Genomic DNA, 22,297 nt, shown 5'->3' with positions numbered 1-22,297 from the left:
GATTCCGTCAGAACCACCAAGGGACACAAAGGAAAAGAAACTGGCATCCCAGGGAAACGCCCCAAAAACAAAGGCAGGAAGAAGGCGTCCGCGGACACCGAACGGTGTCGGGAGGTGAAGACAGGCCTGCTGACGCGCGCACACGGGCGTGGAAGCCTGCCGTGTCGTATTTCAGCCTCTTCGGAGATAACCCACCACGGGGACGGGCGTGGGCGTGGGTGCGGGCTCCGTGGCACGCGGGGCGGTGTCTCCCAGAGCCGGGCTGTGACTCGGGCAGTCGGGCTGTCGCACGTGGCACGGTGAAGGGGCACGAGGACTCACGAGAAAGTATTCAGCTGATCCAAAAGAAGCAAAAGAAGACGGAAGAAAGGGAACCAGAGGCAGGAGGGTGACTGGAGCCCGAGTCTCAATGGCTGCATTCGGCACGAGCGCCGGGGGCCCAGGAGCCCCACACAGGTTCTCAGGCCGCATAAACTAGCTGGTCCCCTCTGTAGTTGCCTAAAGAAACCCACTGTCGGTGTAAAGGCGCACGCGAGTCTTCAAGGCAGAGGCACAGAAGAGGACATGCGAACACACTGAGACAAGGATCCAGAGACAATGTTAACGCCAAAGACTTCAGAGCAGAGAATGTTAGCAGACAAGAATAAAGTCACTTCGTAATGATAAAGTGTCATTTCCCGGCTACAACACTGAAAAAGCGTAATCCATCAAAGAAAACTCGGTAAACTGGACACTGTCCAGATTGAGGATGTCTGCTCTTTTTTTTAATTTTTATTATTTTTTTTAATGCTCATTTCTTTCTGAGACAGAGCATGAGCGGGGGTGGGCAGAGAGAGAGGGAGACCCAGAATCCGAAGCAGGCTCCAGGCTCCGAGCTGTCAGCACAGAGCCTGACACGGGGCTCGAACCCACGAACCGTGAGATCACGAACTGAGCCGACATCGGTCGCTCAACCGGCTGAGCCACCCAGGCGCCCCAGGACATCTGCTCTTTGAGAGACATGATTAGGGTATCTCGGTAAGCGACACACAGGAAGAAATCACTCTGAAACCCTGCGTCTGATGAAGAAGGACTCGTGTCCAGAATAGATCAAGAGCCCTCAGAACTGAATCAAAGCCAAATAATCTGGTTTTAAAATGTGCAAAGATGTGAACAGGCACTTGACCAAAGGAGATAGACGGACGGGTGGGGGCGCCTGGTGGCTCAGTGGGTCGAGCACCTGACTCAGCTCAGCTCATGATCTTGAGGTGTGTGAGTTTGAGACCCGCCTGGGATTCTCCCTCTCCCTCTCTCTCTGCCCCTCCCTGCTCTCTCTCAAAATAAATAAATAAACTTTAAAACCGGGGTGCCTGGGTGGCTCAGTCGGTTGAGTGTCCAACCTCAGCCCAGCTCCTGATCTCACAGTTTGTGAGTTCGAGCCCCGCGTCGGGCTCTGTGCTGACAGCTCAGAGCCTGGATCCTGCTCTGGAGTCTGTGTCTCCCTCTCTCTCTGTCTCTCTCAAAAATGAAGAAACATTAAAAAAACAAAAAAAAAACAAAAAAACAGAAAACAAAAGAAGGCACACGGATGGCAAGTGAGTGTGTGTGCGGGATGCGGCTCCTCTCCTGCTACGATGGCCATGACGCTCCCGCCAAGTGCTGGAGGAAACAGAGGGTGCGGGGATGCGAATCAGTGCGGCCGCTCTGGGGAGCAGCTCGCCCGGCCCCTTAGAAGTCAGAAAGCCACCAGCCACGTGCCCGTCATGCCACGCCCGGGCATCACGCACGTGACTTGTGCGCACACGAGCGCCGGGGGAGCGGACGAGCAGACCGCGGCGCCCCGCCAGGGAGCGCTGCTCGTCGCTGAAATGGAACGGAGTGCTGATCAGGCAACAGCGGGGATGAATCTCAAACGATTTCGCTCAAAATGCCGAACGAAACCAGCCAGATGAAAGAGTCCATACGGCAGGATTCTCTTGACACAAAATCTGGACGATGCAACGGAGCCTGAGTGTGTGCGCTGGGTCCGCGTGCTGCCTGTGCGGATGGGTCGCAAAAGCGCTCGAGGCCACCTGGGGCCCTGCTGTCCCCGTGGTGGTGGCGGGAATGTGCTTGGGTCAAAACCCATTAAGCGGCACTCTTCAAACACATGCGGTTTTTGGTGGCTCGGTTACACCTGCCTGAGCTGCTAAGGAAAACAAGAGTGAAACCAACACGCCCAACAAAAAGTCATGCTTTTACCCACTGGGAGGAGAAGAGAGACTCCATCCCGTGCCTTTGGCTCCTACGGTTCCAGAAATGGTTCATAACCTCTGAGGGGCGTGGGGTCACGGGGACCCAGCTCTGAGCCTGGAAACGATGGAGAGCCATGAGCGGCAGAGGAGTCCTGCCTCTGCGGCGGGGCTGGGAGTGGGGTGCGCGGAAGTGTCCTCTGGCCAGGGTCCAGCCACCACCAGCCGGGGCCCTCTCGCCCCTGCCCCCCCCCCGTGTCCCTCCTGAAACTCTGCAGAGGGAGGCCACCGAGGCCACCGCCTGCACACGGCAGGTGTCAGTGCCCCCAACAAGCCTCCGAAGGTGAGTCGGCCACACCATCCGTGTCACCTCCTCTTGTGCTCAGGTCGGGGGGGAAGGTTAGGGTCAGAGGGACCTCTGTGTCCCTTCACCCAGGTGCAGCCCACTTTCCTAACCCCAGCCACGGGGGCTGCTTTAGCAGGAGGGGACCGTGGAACTGGCTGTTCCCAAGGCCAGTCTCAGCCCCCTGCCCCCTGATGCTGGATGGGTCTGGAGCCTCAGACCCCCTGGGACCTTCCCTGCCACGCAGGCTTTTTCGGGGCCTTGGCCCTCTCGTCCGGTGTGTTCTGGGCCCCCCTGGAGGGCAGGCCAGCAGCGGTCCGAAGGCTGGGAGTACTTGCTTAGCAAGTAGGGAGTACTTGAGGTCCCCCTGGGCCGGCCCCTGGTGTGAGTGGCCCTAGAAGGCCACCTGGTCCCGTACGGTGTGCTCTGTGTCCTTGACCGGCCACGTGGAACCAGCCGTTGTGGGCCACGGGAGCGCCGGTCTTGCTCCCGGAGCACTGCAGGCCACACCGGGCAGTGCCAGCCTGCCCCAGGACCCCTCGGACCTGGCCGGGCCCACCCTCGCCGGCTGCCTCTCCCCTTCGTGCAGGGCCCCTCCTCTTTCCCCCACCCCCGGTCCTCAGTTTCTCCATTTCCTCCAGCTCACTCTAGAGCCAGGACACACTCTGGCGTGACCTCTCCCTCCCTTGGCCCAGCTCCTGGCCTTGACGGTCTGTCTGGCCCACACTTTTAGCCCACCTCCTCCAGGAAGCCTTCCTGGGCCGCTCAGGGCCTTCCCAGCTCAGAAGACGTCTGCCCTCAGAGACCACCCGACTCGTGGCCCGGCAGGACCCCCAAGCCTGATTACCTCCCACACTGTGATGAACCACCTGTGTGCGACCACCCCCCAAAACCTCATATGTTGAAGCTCTTACCCAAAGGGAGTGGAATTAGGAGGTGGGCCCTTGGGAGCTGATGGGGTCGTGAGGCTGGGGCCCCCAGGATGGGATTCGTGCCCCTGTAAGAAGAGGCAGCTCCGTCCTGCCTCTCTCCCCGCGTGAGCACGCGGCAAGGGCCGGGGAGGGCTGTGGCCACAGCGTGGACCCACGTGACGGAGAGAAGCAAGCGTGTGCTGCAGACAGCTGCCCCGTCTGGGCGCAGCCGGAACTGGACGCCCCCCAACATGACCCCCCTATTCCCAATGTGCTCGCCAACATCAGCCTCCACCCCCTGGCCACCAGCGGAGAGCAAACACTCCAGAACCTGCCACCTCCATACGTGGGAGGCCAGATAACCCCCCCGCCTGGCTCGCGGTGTTCCTGCCACCGGGGCCCAAACCCCAAATCCTGCCTGACCGACCTTATCTGTTTGCTTTTCTCCCAACATCCGCTGGCAATCGGGGCCCCAGCACAGAGGTGCGGGGGGCACTCAGCCAAGGCGGGGAGGGGGGGGCCGCTGGGGGCCAACCAGGGGCTGGGGGCACATCACTGCGGTCACTCCCAGGGGGCCCTCAGCTGAGGGGACAGAGGGTTCCGGACCCTCCACTTGGAGCTGGGGAAACAAGCCAGTCAGCTACCACGGGAATCAGCACAGGGTCCCCCCCACCCCCGACGGAAGGCAGGGGGTGCCGGCCGGTGCCCTGGCCCCGGGTGGGCAGCACCCATCCCAAATCCAGGCCTAGGGCAGGCAGAGGTTAAAGGTGCAGACCTAGCAGGGTCAGGTGCGGGGTTGGGGGGAGGGCAGGCGGCAGGGTGGCCCCGGGACCACAGGAGGGGTGGCTCAGGGAGCAGGGGTGGCCCAGGGGCCCCTTGCCTATGGTGCTGCCTCAGCAGGGCTGGGGTCTGGAGGGGCCGGCCCGGGAGGGGGGCAGGGGGCCAGAGAGCAGGGCAAGTGAGGCAGGCTGGGGCATGACGGGGGTACCTGGGGTCGCAGGCCTGCAGCTCCAGGGCTGGGGGTCTTGAGGAGGAAGGGGCTGCAGATTGCCGGGGGTGGGGATCAAGAATGACACTTGGTGGGGGGAGAGAGAGAGAGAGAGAGAGAGAGAGAGAGAGAGAGAGAGAGAGAAGGAGGGGCACCTGCTGGGCCCCCAGCTACACGCGGATCTTGGGGCAAAGGTGGGGCTGGAGTGACTCTCGCCACAGGCCAGAGGTCCCTCCACTGCCGGGTCCCCTCCCAGGCCCCTCCAGGCCCTGGGTCTCCTGGTCTGCACAATGTCCCCAATCGGCAGGTGCCCAGGGGCTGAGCCCAGCCCCTCAGCTCTGTCCTTGATGGCAGGGGTGGAGGACGCCCCACTTCGCACCCAGCAATGGAACCCCATGTGGGCCACACACCCCAGCGCTGTCGGTCACCACAGCCTCCCTGGCTGCTGCCGGGCCCACCCCTCAGAAAGGTCACGGCCGCTGGCCAGGCCCGGGACACATTCGGCTCCCGTATGGAAACCTTTCCCCAAAGCCGTGGTCTTCGGCACTTGGATCAGGCGGTGATCGCTGGGGCCGAGCCGTGGTTCGAGCCTGGGGTGAAGCCTGACCTGCCTTCCCCTGAGGAATGCCACGCCTGGCCGGTGGGGCCCAGAGGGGCTGGCTGGCCACTGTGTACTCTGGCGCTTTCCCCTCCACAAACCTGGGTCCAGCAAACCCAGGGTCTTGGGGACCCCAAGCCTGCTCAGGAGCTTTCTGGAAGCACCTGCCGGCGGGGAATGCCTACATCCTCAAGCAGGCTCTCGGTCCCAAGTGAAGGTCAGGTCAAGGCCTCCGGGAGAGCCACTGCCTAGGGGCCAGCACCCGCCCTCCCGAGTGGGCCGTGAAGGGCCCCTTTGCGGAGACACTGGGCCCTGGGGCTGCGGGCCCTCTGGAGCACCAGCCGGGGCCCGGGGCCAGATGTGCCACTCAGGGCCCCGCCATGCAGACAGAGGGCGAGGGCAGGGGTCTGAGTTGGGGCGTGAGGCCGAACAATCACCCATTTGTCCAGCCCGTGGGTTCCGCTTCCCAAGGCTGGCCAGCGGGCTGTGCCTTTATCACCCGCACGGCTAGGAACAATGGGTGCACACAGTCTTATCTCCTACTGTTTGCTCAGCACATTCAGGGCTCCCAGGTCAGCAAAGAGAAACGCCATTCTGCCTGATTTCCCGCCAAACCGGTGTATAGAAAGGGACCTGGGACCCGCGGCTCCAGGCGAGAGCCGTCCACTAACTGTGCACACAAGGCCTGAACAGCTCGGAGGTGACAGCCCCTGGAATGTACAGCTTTTTCCAGGAAACTCAAACCGAGTCTCACACATGCACACGTATACAGATTTCTTTAGTCCAGGCCCCATGACAGCCTTGTTGGCAGTCCTGGTGACGTGACCCAAGCTCTGCTGGGGCCACACTGGAGTCCTTCAAGCTGCTGGGGGTGGGGGAGGGGTGCCACTGGAGACCCCAACGTGGGGACCCCTTATGTGCCACAAGCCCTGGCCCTCCCCCAGGTCCTACACGTCAGTGATCCGGGGGTGTGCCCATGACCACAGTTCCCTCTCTGGCTCCATTCCTTGCTGTCCCCCTGGCATGTCCTGAGGCTTGAGCGGCCCGTGCCAAGGCCCTGTGGTCGGGTGCCTCCTGGGAGGGGTAGCAGGCAGCCCTGTGGCTGGGTGAGAACTCCACTTGTGGGTGGGCAAAGCAGCTGGGGGGGGGGGGGCTCACAAGGGTCCAGGCAGAGAACAAGGCCTGGCAGCCCTGGCCCAAGGGGACCTCAGGGGTGGCTTTAATTGGTGGGAGAGGGCCCCAGGCATCCCAGGTATGTTTTTCCAGCAGGGTTCTGGGCCTCTCTTCTTATCCTGCCTGTCCCAAGGTCTGCTAAGTCACCTCCCCACTGCCACCTGTCTAGGCACCCTTACCCACCGAGCATCCTGGCCAGGGCTGAGGTTCAAGGAGGACCCACCCACCTGTCCCTGTGGGACCTCAGCCCCCACCCACCCAACGGCTTGCCCCCTCTAAGTTCAGAGCTCCGATGTGAGACCCCCATGAGGGTGTGAGCTCTCCAAGGGCAGGGAGAACCCCCACAGTGGCCCCACGGCAGAGCCTGGACAGACCTCACCCTGTGTGCCCAGGCTTCTGGCCGCAGTGACCCCAGCAGGGGTGGTTCCAGGGCAGAGGAACGCAGGAGAGCATCTTGGAACCCCTCGTTATCCACCTCTGCTTCTGAGTTAAAGGAAAACGCAGGCATGGGAGTGCCTAGCACACCTGGGGACCTTACACCCACCTGGCCCAGACTCAGGGACCGGAGGGCCAGCTGCCGCTGAGTGCAGCTCTCCATGAAACGAATTTTGTGTTAAGGGGCACCTGGGGGCTCAGTCGGTTAAGTGTCCGTCTTCGGCTCAGGTCATGATCTTACAGCTTGTGGGTTTGAGCCCCGTATCCTGCTCTGTGCCGACAGCTCAGAGCCTGGAGCCTGCTTCAGATTCTGTGTCTCCCTCTCTCTCTGCCATTACCCCTCCCGTACTCTGTCTCTCAAAAATAAACAAAAAAAAAATTTTTTTTAAACAATTTTATGTTAAGACTATAGCTTATTTAGCGTAAACACAGGTGTCTGTGAGGCAGGGTGGAGTGTCATGTGGGGAGCTCAGCCTGGGGGTTCCTCGGCAGCAGGAGGCCAGGTTTCCTGCACCCCCAAGTCTCTGTGGGGCCAGAACCAACCTCAGGAAAGGGGAAGCCCCTGTACCAGGGCCCCAGGCTCCTACATGGGGGTCCCACACAGGCTCCCATTTAAGGCCAGGCTGCCCTGGAGAATCATCAAACCCATACCTGCTCCCCGACTGCTGGAAGATCCCACAAAGGATCCGAAACACACACACCTCCTGACCCTCCCTGATCATGACCCTCACCTTGACCATGATCTTGACCTTTGCCCTGATCATGATCCTCATCCTGGGCCTAACCCTGACCCCTTTCTCGGTACTGGCCTGTGTCCTGCCCACTCCCTGTCCCCTGAGCTGTTGCCCCCCCCCCCACCTCCAGCCATGCCCTTCTCCCAGGAGGCAGTGGGCACAGCCCCTGCTCCTCTGCCTGGGAGGTTGGCACCCAGAGGCTGGCACCCAGCCCCCACAGAGATGCCCTCCCAGATGGGCAGCCCCCTGTGGCCGCTCCGGCCCTACTCCTCTGCCTACAAGCAACTCAGAGCCATGGGGGTCAGAAAAAGGTAACGGGGGCCCTTCTGGATACAGCAGGACCACTCTGGTGCTTCACCCTCCCAGGGGGCTGGGGGGGAAGGATCACCAGGGAGGAGGTGCCCAACGGGGGCCCCTGCACTTTGGGGTGGTATCGGCCCTGGGGAGGTGTCCCAAGGCCTGCTGCTGTCAGTGATGGCCCCACCCCAAAATGTGGTCCTTCCACTGGGTGGTCTTTGCTCCCAGGCAGGGGTGGGGCTGGGCAGGCTGGCACCTCTGGGGGTGCCAGGGTCTGGATGAGCGTGGAGTCCACCCCAGGGACCATCCGAGCACTTTGGGCTCCCCCGCCAGGGACGAGCGGTGCCCAGGAGCCTCCCTGCACGCCCGGGGCGAGCACCCTCTCAGCCCCCAAGGTGTGGCTGATGGTGCCCCTGCCACCTCAGCCTGGAGCAAACACAGGACGTGTCTGCAAGGCCCTGGAGGGCCCATGCTGGCCCCTGCCTGGAGGCCAGCGATAATGGGGCTACCGCCCACCAAAGAGCTTTCCGAAGGCCAAGTCCTGTCTGGCCACCCCGGTGCCCAGTGGGTGAGGCAGGGGCGGGGCCTATAGCCACTACATAAGGCGTCCGGGGCCGGCCACTCGGGCTGCACACAGGTGCAGGGAGCCTGCCCGGTGTTCGCGACGGGAGGCGCCGGGTCCAGCGGTGACCTCTCTTCACGCATCATGCTGGGGCCTCGGCTCCTGCTGCTCCTGTCCTGCGGGGGAGCCCTGCTCGGCGCTGGTGAGTGGGGGCCCACAGGCCGCGCCACAGGGGTGGACAGACGCCCGCTGCCCCGGCATCAGGCTGGCCGCAAGGACGTCGATGGAGCGGAGGCCCCTCCCTGCTCTGTAGCTGCCCCCCACTCGCCAAGACCCGGGCCTCTGCCAGAGAGCAGGCTGCCACTCACCCCTGCCCTGGGCACAGTGGCCAAGAAAGGACGCTGGGCTGCGGCAGGGCAGGGGTCCCTCGGGGACACACAGTCTCTTCAACAACCGTGCGTGCAGCGAGATGCGGGCATGCTGGACAGGACGGTGCTGCCCGGGGCTCCGCTCTCCACACTGGGCCCCAGGACCTGAGAGCGCTGTAGGGTGTAGGGAGCAGGGCAGCGGCCTCGTGGGTGCTGGAGCCGAAGGGCCCAGCTGGAGACCCCAGCTCCACTGGGTCCTATGAACAGACGAGCCACAAAGTGGGCTCTAGGCCTCAGTTTCGCTGCCCGTAAAAGTGGAGGAAACATTCCCCCCCCCCATGTGGCTACCGTAAGGATTAAGGAAGCGGGGCCGGAAGGGGGCTCATGTCAGGGCCCAGGGCCACCACCACCGTTGCAGAGGCTCAGACAGGGCTGCCGCTTCCTCCCGCCCCATCTTCCCAGCCAGGCCCAAGGAGCAGGGGTCCCTTTCCCCCTCCCCTCATCCCCACCTCCGGTTGCTGGTAACCACCCCGGACCCCCCGATGCCACAGGCTGAGCACAGCCTTCACTCCTGCCCCCAAGCCAGCCCCAAGGGGTCCTACGGTGGCCCAGAGACTGCGGGCACCAAGCCCTCTGGGCCTCTCTCTGCCCGAGCCCAGCATGACTGGTTTCTTCTCTCTCCTTAATCCTTGGTCGGCTGCTCCCTCCTTGGCGGGCCCTCGGCCGGGGACCCTGGGTGTGGGTACTGGGGGTGGGCCATGAACTCCTGAGCCCAGTGGGTCTCCCCTCGGCCCGCCCTGCCCCTTCCCTCCCATGAAGCCTGTCCCTCACCCTCGTGGCTCTGAGCACTCAGGACCCCTGGCCAGCCAAGGCCACTTGCCTGGGCACGTCCCCTCTGAGACCTGGACCCAGAACCAGGACGAGAAGGGGGGCACCCGGGAGCCAGCCGGGGTGGGGTGCAGGCCTGCCGGTGTGACGAGTGGATGTCGAGCCATGGGGGTCCAGCTGTGAGTGCCACAGGCCCCATCCATCCACGTTTCGGCAAACGCCCTCTGAGCACCAACTCGCGTGAGGGTGCTGAAAGGCGGGCCCTGCCCTCCTGGACCAGAGACTCAAGAGCACAAGCTCAGATGCAGGGGCCTTGGAGTGCTGGGGACTTGGGGCAGGTACAGGAAGAAGGCTCCTGAGGCAGGCTGGGGTGGAGACAGAACGGGCAGGGGCGGCCAGGGTCTCCCAGCTTGTAGAAGGGACAGCACGTGCTCTGGCGGCGCTGTGGCCTGCGGGGCTGAGAACGGTTGGGATGGCAGAGCCGCCCGCCCTGCGGGCCCCGTGGGTCCGGGGCAGGGGCCATGCCTGTCCTGGGATTCTGAGCGGGAAGTGCAGAGGGCCCCCCGGCCTGCCTCCTGAGCGTGCCTCAAGGGAGCCTCCGCCGCCAGTGGTGGGGGCCACGGCTGACACAGAGCCGGAGGGCCTCAGTGAGGCTGGCAGGGGGGGACGAGGAGCTGGTGGAGTAGCCACTGCAAGGGGGGGGGGACCAGGGAGTGACCTGCTGCGGGGGGTGGGGCAGAGGATACAGCCGGACGTGTCCTGGGGGCGGTGGTGAACTGAGAGGAGGGGCAGAGATGGGGACCCGTGTGGGGGACACCGTGGAGGGAAGAGGCCCAGGAGACCAAGTGTCACTAGCCCATTGGAACTAGAGCAACACAGCCTCTATGCCACCTGCCCCATCTGGGGACCCCCTCGGCCACCGGGCAGTTGTCCCCATCCCCTGGCATCGCCCTGAGACCCAGAAACACGGCAGAGCCAGAGGCAGAGGGAGCACAGGGGAGGGGGCAGGATCAGGAACCCCAACAGCTGCACAGGCTGCTGAAGCAGGTGGGAGCCTCGGCAGAACGGAGGGCCCGAGTGGGTCTGGGGGACGGAGGCACTGGGAACACGGCAGGGCGGGAGAGCCGAGGAGGCCACGGCCCACAGGTGAGGCCCCCGACTCCAGCTGCGCTTGGAGTCGCCAGCGGGGTCAGCGACTCCTGCCCCTGGCGGTCACGTGACCGTCTTCACCGGGCATTTCTCTAGTAACGGTCACCACGATCCCAAGACTGAGAGGTTGACAGGGAGGGAGGAAGTAGGAACGCAGCCACTTTGGGCGGCTGGTAGACGGGGTAGCCCCCCGGGGACTCTGGACCTCACCCCTGGGAGCACGGTGGGTGGGGTGCAGCCAGACGGAAGGACAGCCCGGACAGCCGCCCACCGACTCCAGGCCGGCTCGCCTCCAAGGCCCAGCCCTGTGCTGTCAGGGGCCCGCTCCCTCCCCAGGTCGCCTCGCGGCCTCCTGCTCAGTGACCACAAGGCCCCTCCCGCCCGGGGTCCACAGGGGAGCCAGGCAGCCTGTCCTGCGTGGGGGGCTCTCTCTGTTCAACCTGGGGGGCGCCTGCAGGGTGAGTGCTGGGAGCCCGGCAGGCAGACCGCAGGTGCGGCGGGGCACAGGGACCCCTCGCCCCACTCCGCACACCTCTCGTTCCCCCAGGGGCCTCTCCGTCCTCCCAGCACCCCCGACTGCCATCTCCTCGCCCTCGGGCCCCGCTCCTTGCCTTTCCACACACGCACGTGCACCGGCCTGCCCACACAGGGACCCTGTGCACGTGTGACACACGTGGCTGAGCCGGGCTGCTCAGAGGGCGTGAGGAGTAGAGCCGGAGCCAGCAGGCTCTGAGCTCCCGCCACACGGCTCCTGGCCGACAAGCCGCACACCCGGGGCGGTGCTGACCGCAGCCTCTGTCCACACAGGCCTAGACGACACCTCCTTTGTGCACCCGGGCCTCCAGAGGCTGCAGGACTCCCCAAAGTCAGGTGAGGGCCACAGCCGGCCTCCCATCCCGTTCTGCAGAGCTGCCCGGAGCACCGAGGCCACAGGGTAGCCGTGGTCTGGGGTTTCCCTGAGGGGAACCCAGCTCGGCAAAGTCTCAGCCGGCCCCTCGCCTGGAGGGAAACAAGCCCACGCAGCCGGAGGGGGCAGGTGCCCGCGTGGGTGCTGAGCTGCAGCTCTGTGCCCTGCAGACCCCGGGGCCGATGCCTCAGTTCCTGTAAGGCTTGGGAGGCAGACCCAGCCCACAGCTGGCTTGGGACTGCGGGGCGGGCAGGGCCTCTTTCCCGCCCACACCAGGAGGGCCTGGAACTTAGCCAGGGGCCCAGCTCGTGGGGTCAAGCCTCCCCACACCTGCCCCATCAGCCAGGTGGACACAGGGCCCCAAGACTCTGTCCGCTACCCCCACAGGCTCAGACAAGGGCTGGTGCTCCACATGGGGGGCCGGACACTTCTCCACTTTCGACGGCCACGTGTATGACTTCCCGGGAACCTGCAACTACATCTTCTCTGCCACCTGCAAAGACGCGTCGCCCACCTTCAGCGTCCAGCTACGGCGAGAGCCCAGCGGGAGCATCTCCCGGATCATTGTGGAGCTGGGGGCCTCTGTGGTCACCGTGCAGAAGGCAGTCATCTCCGTCAAGGATGTGGGGTAGGCCACGTGGCTGGGGTGGGAGGCTGGGCGGGCAAGGGGGCTGTCCCTGACCACTCTCGTCCCACAGGGTCGTCAGCCTGCCCTACACCAGTAACGGGCTCCAGATAACACCCTTCGGCCAGAGCGTGCAGCTGGTGACCAAGCAGCTAGAGCTGGAGCTGGTGGTCATGTGGGGCCCAGGCACCCACCTCATGGTGAGGACGCCGGCAGGGGTGGGGGGCCGGGGCACGGTCCTCCCAGGGTGGGGCACTGACCAGGAGCCTGGGCGGGCCCGGGCTCACCCCACCGGTGCGGCGAGGGTCCCGGGGCCCCCTGACGGCAGTGCCCACCCACCCGCCACCGCAGGTGCTCGTCGAGAAGCGGCACAGGGGCAGGCTGTGCGGTCTCTGTGGAGACTTCAACGGCGAGCGGACGGACGAGTTTCTGAGTGAGGAAGGTAGGTGGGGGCCGGGGCCCAGACCCCCTGAGGCCCGGCCCCACGGTGCTGACCCTGCTCTGCCCCCCACCCCTAGGCAAACCCCTGGAACCCCACGTGTATGCCGCCCTCCAGACGCTGGATGACCCCAACGAGATCTGCACCTACGAGGCCGTCCCCAGCCCCTGGGTCCCACAGGCAGAGCATGTACGTGAGGTGACGGGGACCCCAGGGGCCGCGGTAGCCGTTCAGCCACGGTCGGGGCCGGCCGGTGGAGCGTGAGGGGCTCTCCGAGGCCAACGACACCCCTAGCCTTGTAAGGCTGGTGTGGGATCGGCCTTGACCCCCAAAACCCCGAATGGCCCTCTGCCCAGGCCCAGACCTGCAGCCAGCTGCTGACCCTGGTGTCCCCCGAGTGCAACGTGCCCAAAGAGACATTCGTGCTGAGCTGCCAGGTGGACATGGCTGCGTGCGTCCCGCCAGGCCGGCGGGACTGTAGCTGTGCGACGCTGTCTGAGTACTCACGCCAGTGCAGCATGGCTGGCCAGGCCGTCAGCAACTGGCGGGGACCCGGCCTCTGCTGTGAGTCCTGGGGAGAGGCCCCCCGTGCCGCCCCCCCCATGTCTGTGAGACGGAAGGAGAGCGGGTGGAGGAGGGCTGGGCTAGGCCCTTGGCGGGGCGGGACAGGAGGGGCGGGCTCTCACGGAGGCCGCGCGTGCCTGCAGCCTTGGGCCAGTGCGCGGCCAACCAGGTGTACCAGGAGTGCGGCGAGGCCTGCGTCAGGACCTGCTCCAACCCCCAGCACGCCTGCTCCAGCTTCTGCACCTTCGGCTGCTTCTGTCCAGGAGGTGAGGGCAGGAGGGAGGTCACTGGGGGGTCCAAGAGAGCGCCAGAACACAGGGCACCGGATCCGACCAGGAGCAGCACCTGGGTCTGGGCACCCTGGCTCGAGGGGAGGGTGGCTGCAAGTGCAAGCGGGGGACGGGGCCAGGGAACAGAGGGACAGGAGCCGGGAAGGACTGCCCAGCGAGGGCGTGGGAGGGCATCCAGCGCCGGGCCTAGGAATGCCCTCTCCTGCAGATACGGTTCTCGATGACATCTCCAAAAACCACACCTGCGTGCCGGTCACCCAGTGCCCCTGCGTGCTCGGCGGGGTGGTCTACGCCCCTGGGGAGGTCATGACATCCGCCTGCCAGACCTGGTAAGTGCCGGACGGCTTGCCAGGGCACACGGGCAAGACGGAGCTGTGGGGGGCGGGACACAGGGTACATATAAGGGGCAACCTCAGCGCCGGAGGCAGCCAGCTCTGCCAGCCTGGAGCGTCTGGGGGTGCCAGCTGGGTCACCCCCTCCCGGTCTGCAGCCAGTGTACCATGGGCCAGTGGAAGTGCACAGAGCAGCCCTGCCCCCGACGCTGCTCTCTGGAAGGCGGCTCCTTTGTCACCACGTTCGATGCCAGGCCTTACCGCTTCCACGGCACCTGCACCTACATCCTCCTGCAGGTAGGACACGCCACAGCGGGGGTGGGAGGGTCACACCGAGCACCCCCGGGCCATCTGTGCTGAGCCACATCCCCCTCCTAGAGCCCGCAGCTCCCCGAGGGGGGGTCCCTCATGGCCTTGTACGACAAGTCTGGGCATTCTCACTCGGAGACCGCCCTAGCTGCTGTCATCTACAAGTCCAGCCAGGTAAGGCCCCCCTGTCACGCGGCTGCTGTGCTCACCCCGGGTTCCCAAGCATTTGCATCCCTGCTACGTCCCAGCTCCTGCTTCACCCGGCCTGGCAGGAGGGAAGGCCACCCCCCGCTCCTGGCACCCCCGTGACTCAGGCCACCCTCCCTCCAGGACAAAATCGTGATTTCTCAGGACGAGGTCCTCACCAACAAAGGAAATACCAAGTGGCTACCATACAAGACTCGTACGTCCTTAGCCCCTGCCCAGCACCTAGGGCCGCACTGGGAGACAGTCCCAAAGTGGGCTGCTTCCTGAGCCCCCTGTCCCCCCAGGCAACATCACAGTCTTCAGGCAGACGTCCACCCACCTCCAGATGGCCACCACCTTCGGGCTGGAGCTCGTGATCCAGCTAAAGCCCGTGTTCCAGGCGTACGTCACTGTCGGGCCCCAGTTCAGAGGCCAGACCACAGGTGAGCCCCTCCCTGGCCTGCCCGGCTTGGCCAGAGCAGAGAAAGGGCCCAGGAGAGTCTTGCTCGTTCAGCGCTCACGGCCCCAGGCTGGCCCTCCCAGGTGGCAGCCAGTGACAGCCTCATGCCCAGGGCATGGTGATGGGAGGAGACGGGCTTTGAAGTTTGGGGCAGGGCAGGAGAGCAGGCTGGCTCCCCGCCTCACAGCCCGGCCGGTGCAGGGCTCTGTGGCACCTTCAACGGGGACACGACCGATGACTTCATGGCCAGCACGGGCATCGTTGAGGGCACTGCCTCGCTCTTTGTGGATTCCTGGCGGACCGGGAACTGCCCAGCCTCGCTTGAGCGTGAGACTGACCCCTGCTCCATGAGCCAGCTCAACAGTAAGTGCCAGGCCCCGGGGGAGGTCCGCGGGTGGGCGCGAGGCCCAGGCTGGGTAAGCCCAAGACCCATGCCGCCCCTGTCCCCCCAGAGGTGTGTGCAGAGACCCGCTGCTCAGTGCTGGTGAGGGAGGGCACGGTGTTCGAGAAGTGCCATGCCACGGTGAACCCCAGGCCCTTCTACAAGGTGGGCAGGGCCTGCGGGCCAGTGGGGGGGCCCAAGGGGTGGGCCCTGGGGGTCGGGGGTCCCCCGGCTACCATGCCCTGTCCACCCGCAGAGGTGCGTGTACCAGGCCTGCAACTACGAGGAGACCCTCCTCCACATCTGCGCCGTCCTGAGTGACTATGCCCGAGCGTGTGCCACACGGGGCGTCCTGCTACGGGGCTGGAGAAGCGGCGTGGACAACTGCAGTGCGTGTGAAGGGCGCAGGCAGGGGTGGGAGGGGCCCAGGGCATGCGGGGATGGGGGAGGGGGGGCAGGGGTCACAACGGGGTCCCGCCCAGTTCCACCCAGCCACCCCCCCGAGGGCCTGACCCCAGCGCCCCCACAGCCACCCCCTGCACGGGCAACCAGACATTCGGCTACGACAGCCGGGCCTGCGGCCGCACGTGCCTCTCACTGTCCGACCGCGCTGCCGAGTGCCACCCGAGTGCCGTGCCCATGGACGGCTGTAATTGCCCCGAGGGCACCTACCTCGACCACGAGGCCCGGTGCGTGCGCAAGGCCCAGTGCCCCTGCCTCCTGGACGGCTCTAAGTTCATCCGAGCTGACCAGTCTGCCATGGTCAACGGCGTCATCTGGTGAGCAAGGGGTCCCCAGGGGAGCCGGCCCACCCTAGCCCGCGGCCCCCAGCCAGGGCCAGCACACTCACACAGCCCCCCTCTCGCAGCTACTGCATCAACGGGAGGCTGAGCTGCCCAGGGCGGCCGCAGATGCTCCTGGGTACGTAGCTGTGCAGAGGCCGGTGGGACTGGACAGCCACGTGCCGTGGCCCCTCTAAGCCGGCCTCACCCCTGCCCCACCCCACCCCCAACTTCCCTGCAGCCACCTGCTCGGCCCCCAAGATCTTCCAGTCCTGCAACCAGTCTTCGGAGAACACGTTTGGGGCAGCCTGTGCCCCCACGTGCCAGATGCTGGCCAGTGGCATCCCCTGCGTAAGGCTTGGGGCAGAGGGACAAGGGAGGTCCCCCGAGGGTAGACACCCCCTGGACAGCCTGTGGCGGACGCCGCCCAGGGCCTCTCCCTGGACCACGAGAGGATTTTCGCAAAATCCCCGGGGAAGGCAGGGCCACGCTGTCCCTCTGTCCCCGTCAGCCCGTGACGAGGGTGGCTGGTGCCCAAAGGGGGATGAGAGGGTCATGAGTGGCCCTGGTGGCCAGGCCTCCCACCACTCAGGGAGGGGATGTCACAGCTCAGCAGTGACACAGAAGCACCAAGACCTTGCTAAGAGAAGGGCCTGGAGCAGGTGTGGCCACGGGGGACAGACTGGGAGGAATACCGGGGGTCTCAGGGGGACCCAGGGCCCTCTGGCAGCAGCAGGCAAGGCCGTCCTCCCAGGGACCGCTGACCCTCTCCGTACAGGTGCCCACCAAGTGCGAGCCTGGCTGTGTCTGTGCCGAGGGGCTCTACGAGAACGCCAGGGGGCAGTGCGTACCCCCTGAGGAGTGTCCATGCGAGTTTGCAGGGGTCTCCTACCCCCGGGGCGCCCAACTCCACACTGACTGTAAGACGTGGTAAGCCACAACCTTACCCCGGAGGCCCCGGTGGCCCGGAGGTGTCCCCGGGGCCTCCCACCAACCCCACCAAGGTCGGGGCCCAGCGGGAATGCACGTAGGGCCTGGGACCCCCTGGAACGCCACATCACCAGCTTCTCTCCCCAGCACCTGCTCGGGGGGGAGGTGGACGTGCTGGCAGAGTGCCCGGTGCTCGTCTACCTGCACCCTGTACGGGGAGGGCCACGTGGTCACCTTTGACGGGCAGCGCTTCACGTTCGATGGCAGCTGCAGCTACGTCCTGACCACAGTAAGGCCCCGCCCTGGGCCGCGGGCAGTGGGTGCCACGGGGGCCGCTGGGCAGGCTCCTCAGCACCCCCTCCCCACAGGACAGCTGCGGGGCCAACAGCTCCCGGCCCACCTTCAAAGTCCTGACAGAGAACGTCGTGTGTGGGAAGTCAGGCGTCACCTGCTCCCGGGCTGTCAAGATCTTCCTGGGGGTGAGCGGGCTGGGTGGGGCCTCCTCACACTTCAGCCACCAGAGCCCCAGGTCCTGGCCGCAGGGCACCCCCAGACCCCTGCCGTCTGCGTGGTGGGCGGCAGGAGCCCCCGGAGCTACATAGCGGTGCTAAGGGGCGGGGGGTGCTTTTCCCAGAAGCTTGATCCTCAGCCCCTGGTTCAGTTTCCACCACGCTCTGGAATGTTCTGCCCAAATTCCAGAGGGCAGGCCCCCAGCACAGAACTGGCCTCTGGCAGGCACCGGCCCAATGCGTGTCCACACTGCCTCAGAGAGCCCCGGGCAGGGGACGTGGAGCCCGGTGACATCTGGCGGCCGCCAAGAACTGGGGACAGGCCGCCTCATGACAGCCCCGCCCCACAGGACCTGACCATAGTGCTGGCGGACAGGACGTACACGGTCAGTGGGGGGGACCCTCACGTTCACTTCCGGGTGCAAACCGGCTCCCTGAACCTGGTGCTGGACATCACCATCGGTAGCAGGTACAACCTGACCCTCGTCTGGAACAAGCACATGACCGTCTACATCAAGATCACGCGTGCTGCCCAGGTACAGGCGCTGCCCCAAGGCCCGGGGCGGCCCGCGGGGCAGGGGCAGCGCCCGGCCTGACGCCAGACCCCCGCAGGACGCACTGTGCGGCTTGTGCGGCAACTACAACGGGAACATGAAAGACGACTTTGAGACACGCAGCAAGTACGTGGCGTCCGACGAGCTGGAATTCGTCAACTCGTGGAGAGACAGCCCCCTGTGCGGAGACGCCAGCCTCGCGCTGGACCCCTGCAGCCTCAACGCCTTCCGCCACGTGTGGGCAGAGCGCACCTGCAACATCATCAACAGCCAGACCTTCGCCGCCTGCCACAGCCAGGTGGGCCCCCGCCCCCAGCCCCCCCAGCCCCCCCCCCCCCCACCGTGCGCTCCTCGGACCCTGGCCCAGGCGGGCGCACCGGGCAGGCTCTGAGGGCCCCTTCCCACAGGTGTACCGCCTGCCCTACTATGAGGCCTGCGTGCGAGACACGTGTGGCTGCGACACCAGCGGGGACTGCGAGTGCCTGTGCGACGCGGTTGCCGCCTACGCCAAGGCCTGCCTGGACAAGGGCGTGTGTGTGGACTGGAGGACCCCCGACTTCTGCCGTGAGTGCCCTGCCCTGTCGGCAAGGCCGCCCGCATGCAGTGCTCTCCCCGGGCGGGCGCGGGTACAGGCGGCCCCTCCCCCCAGACCCGCGTTCGGGCCCCCCGACCAGGGCACCAAAGGCCTGATGGACGCCCCTTCCCCCAGCCGTCTACTGCGATTTCTACAACGGCCACACGTCGGGGGACAGTGCGCCCACACAAACCCAGGACACCAGCTGCACGTGGCACTACCAGCCGTGCCTCTGCCCCGGGAACCCGCAGAGCGTCCCGGGCGCCAACATTGAAGGTACAGGCCAAGAAAGAGGTCTGGGCAGAGGATGCACCGGGAGGAGAACGGGGTGTCGGGGGCTGGGGACGGGGGCGGGGGGTGGGGGGCCTGTATCCAGGCTTCCGCGGTGACGCCGGGACAGGCGGGAGACACAGAGGGGCGGGGCCCTCCAGACCATCTTCTCTGCAACCCGCTCCCCAGGCTGCTACAACTGCTCCCGGCACGAGTACTTCGACCACAGCAAGGGGAGCTGCGTTCCCTGTGGTAAGCCCCATCGGCCACCCAAGGCCCCCTCGCAAGCACCCCCCCCACCCCGTGCCCCCCAGACCCCGCACATCCTTCTTGCGACCTCCCAGCTGAGGCTCCCGGAGACCCTGGCAGTCTGAGCCCGGTCAGTACAAACAGGAAAAGCATCAGCCTCCCTTCCTCCTCCCCAAACATCAACCCACCCGGTCCCCCAGACCCAACCCTGCCACCCTGCTGGGGGGTGTGCGCGTGGACCGGGAATCCGCTGGGAATTCAGCACCAGGTCGCCCAGACGACCGCCTTATCGTGGGACGGGACGGAAGAAGGTGCAGACGGAGGCAGACGAAAAGCAGGGACGTGGGCACCTCTGTGGCAGCTTCGTCCCCCGGGGTCTGTAGCTGCACGAGGCGGGGGGCAGACCCTCTTCACCGCTCCTTTTCTTGCAGTGCCGCCACCCGCCACGCCCGGGCCCACCACAGGTGATTGCACACGCCCTAGGTGCCAAGGGGAAGGGCGCTCTCCCCCAGCTCCCCGCCAGCTCGGCGGGGCTGTGTCTGTCGGGTCGGGTGCCCAGACCCGTGGTAGACAATCCTGTCCCTGCATCCGCAGCCAGTGTGTGGGGGATGGGGCAGGGAGTTCGCCAGGACCGTCCCTGGGGCTGCTCTGCACAGGGGGACCGGTGAGATCACAGGGGAAGGGACATTTAAGCCTCTGCCCCCTGGCCCACCGCAGCCTAAGCAGCCGCTGAGAACACCAAGGCTGACGGGGAGCTCAGGGTGCGGATTGGGGGAGGGGCCCCACACCTCAACACTGAGAGAACTTTCCAGAAAGTTGCATCCTTAGCACAGAATCCCTGCTTCGGGGTGGCCCTCGGTTTCCACAAAAGACTCATTCTAGGAAAAGCTTGTCACAGTACGTGACCGTTCCCTTCCGCCTTACGCTATTGATAGAAAATACGTACGACATGCCACTGAGACAGGCCCCTGCAACAGGCACGGGCCCGGCATGCTACCCACCCCACCTGGCACAGCAGAAGGCCTCCTGGCAGCCGACACACCTTGTGTCGTATTAGAAACGGTGGGTGGATGGACAGTCAGTGGCCCAACGGCCACGCGGTCAATGAAAACACCACCAAAGCCACTCAAGCCAGGGCCAGTCACAGTAGCACATGGGACTGAGAGGGGCGAGGACAGGGGAGACAGAGCCCTCCCAAAGGGTGCAGGGACCTCAGAATCAGCAGGGAAAGTGGGAGCAGGGCTGGAGGGATGTTCTGGGATCTGCCCCCTGCAGACTCTCCTCGAACCACCTCTGCCATCACCACACGGGCCACCTCAGCACCAGCCACAACAGCCTCTATCAAGTCAACGGCCACAGGATCCACGGTGACACAGGCCACAAGGAAACCCACGACGTTCACGCTGAGCTCAGCCACGCAATCCACAGCTCGGGCCACAGAGCAGACCACACCAGTACCGCCGATCCCACAAACGTCAGAGACTTCCACGGGGCCCCCAAGTAAGGATGCCTCCACGTGACAGGCCCCAAAAGACCAGGCACAACACATACCGAGAAACAGGATGGAAGCAGCAAGGGGCTGCATGGGAGGGAGGCAGGTGAGGTCGGGTCACGAAGGGGTGCCCATCGAACCCCCAGGCTCAAGCGTGGCGCCCTAACTGCAGCCACTCAGCCTCTCAAGACCAGCATCAGAGACCCTCCCCAGGGGAAACATACACACGTGCCGCTGCCTTCAGTGCAGCCCAAACTACTCCAGGTTGGGTGACGAGCGTCCCAAATCGTCTCACAGAAACCTAGAAACTGAGACCTTACCCAGAACACCAGCAGGAGGCCCATGGCGGCAGGCACCGCACAGCAAAGACAGCCAGATGAGAGTGGGGGAGGGGAAAGGTGCCACATGGGCAAAGCAGTACCAACTGAAAGCACAACCCAGAAGCCAAGGTGCAAAGGACTCACAAAACCCCAGGGGGAGACAGAAGGTAACACGATAGGCACGCTCAGGGAATGCCTGGGACATCCCCACCAGGTACACACAGAAGCCACAGGCGGGCAGGAAGAAAACGAGTCAGGACTGGGGGACGGGACGGGTCGTCACCCAGGTAAGACCAGGAGGAGAAGCACTTGACTGACACACACTGTTTCCCGCAGCGATCGCTACACACCACGGGACCCCGGACACACCTGCCACCAGGGAGACAAGGCACACGGAGTCCCCCCGAGCCCCTGAGACTACCAAAGGCCACAGCAGCCAACACACAAGTCCCATCATGACACACTCCACACTCCACCCTGAAGAGAGCACACACAGAACACTTACCTCCAGCACATCTGACACACGACACACAAGTCATTCTATCCCACCGTCTCCTGTACCCACGAACGCCTGGTTGACAGGTCCCCCCACGGGCACGTCCTTGCGCACCACCTCCGCCAGGCCAACCCCGCCGCGCCCCGAGGCCACACGGTCCACGCGCCCTGCCCCCTCCACCACGTCCTCGGTGACGCACACCACCCACCGACTCATCACCCCAACCCACTCGGAGACCCACCAGCCCCACTCCACCGGCAGCCCTCCCCTCTCCTCTTCGGCAACGCCCTTCGTGCCCGGCACTGGCACACGGCCCACGCACACGACACCGCCACTCACTCGGACCACCCAGACGCCTAGCTCAGTCACCACCACCAAAACCTCCAGCGTGCCCGGGACACCTCCTTCCGCCCCCGTCCACACGCAATCCTCACCCTCTCCCCACACCACCGTCTCCCCAACGCCCCCCAGGTCCGGAACCACGACCCCCGTGACACACACCGCGACACACACGGCCACCGCGAGCAAGTCCCACACACCCCACACGACCCACTCCGGCCCGACGCCGTCCGCTGTCCCCACCAGCGCGCGTTCGACAGGTCCCCCCACGGGCACGTCCTTCCGCACCACCTCCGCCAGGCCAACCCCGCCGCGCCCCGAGGCCACACGGTCCACGCGCCCTGCCCCCTCCACCACGTCCTCGGTGACGCACACCACCCACCGACTCATCACCCCAACCCACTCGGAGACCCACCAGCCCCACTCCACCGGCAGCCCTCCCCTCTCCTCTTCGGCAACGCCCTTCGTGCCCGGCACTGGCACACGGCCCACGCACACGACACCGCCACTCACTCGGACCACCCAGACGCCTAGCTCAGTCACCACCACCAAAACCTCCAGCGTGCCCGGGACACCTCCTTCCGCCCCCGTCCCCACGCAATCCTCACCCTCTCCCCACACCACCGTCTCCCCAACGCCCCCCAGGTCCGGAACCACGACCCCCGTGACACACACCGCGACACACACGGCCA

The 22,297-nt window shown here is 65.3% G+C and overlaps 1 protein-coding gene across 1 annotated transcript in view; it reads left to right on the top strand.

Moving 5' to 3' along the window:
* Positions 1 to 1,613: 1,613 nt before the first annotated feature.
* The window catches only part of MUC6 (mucin 6, oligomeric mucus/gel-forming), a 34,871-nt gene continuing 14,187 nt past the window's right edge, over positions 1,614 to 22,297 (top strand). The window contains 34 exon segments of the mRNA XM_086679313.1: positions 1,614 to 1,868; positions 2,489 to 2,553; positions 6,393 to 6,517; positions 7,523 to 7,703; positions 8,023 to 8,257; positions 8,327 to 8,453; positions 11,404 to 11,466; positions 11,891 to 12,131; positions 12,202 to 12,328; positions 12,480 to 12,570; positions 12,647 to 12,756; positions 12,924 to 13,131; positions 13,275 to 13,397; positions 13,630 to 13,750; positions 13,912 to 14,050; positions 14,132 to 14,236; positions 14,393 to 14,465; positions 14,554 to 14,691; positions 14,910 to 15,071; positions 15,161 to 15,255; positions 15,347 to 15,479; positions 15,620 to 15,869; positions 15,959 to 16,011; positions 16,114 to 16,223; positions 16,651 to 16,802; positions 16,950 to 17,091; positions 17,171 to 17,281; positions 17,662 to 17,847; positions 17,924 to 18,163; positions 18,273 to 18,429; positions 18,575 to 18,715; positions 18,899 to 18,961; positions 19,390 to 19,422; positions 20,234 to 20,481. Coding sequence (XP_086535439.1) covers positions 1,614 to 1,868; positions 2,489 to 2,553; positions 6,393 to 6,517; positions 7,523 to 7,703; positions 8,023 to 8,257; positions 8,327 to 8,453; positions 11,404 to 11,466; positions 11,891 to 12,131; positions 12,202 to 12,328; positions 12,480 to 12,570; positions 12,647 to 12,756; positions 12,924 to 13,131; positions 13,275 to 13,397; positions 13,630 to 13,750; positions 13,912 to 14,050; positions 14,132 to 14,236; positions 14,393 to 14,465; positions 14,554 to 14,691; positions 14,910 to 15,071; positions 15,161 to 15,255; positions 15,347 to 15,479; positions 15,620 to 15,869; positions 15,959 to 16,011; positions 16,114 to 16,223; positions 16,651 to 16,802; positions 16,950 to 17,091; positions 17,171 to 17,281; positions 17,662 to 17,847; positions 17,924 to 18,163; positions 18,273 to 18,429; positions 18,575 to 18,715; positions 18,899 to 18,961; positions 19,390 to 19,422; positions 20,234 to 20,481 — 4,803 coding nt within the window.

The sequence above is a fragment of the Puma concolor genome, chromosome D1 (assembly GCF_028749965.1).
Source record: "Puma concolor isolate L17-30 chromosome D1, mPumCon1.1.hap2, whole genome shotgun sequence".
Lineage (NCBI taxonomy): Eukaryota > Metazoa > Chordata > Mammalia > Carnivora > Felidae > Puma > Puma concolor.
Note: the sequence above shows the minus strand (reverse complement) of the source record. Positions and strands in the feature narration are given on the sequence as shown.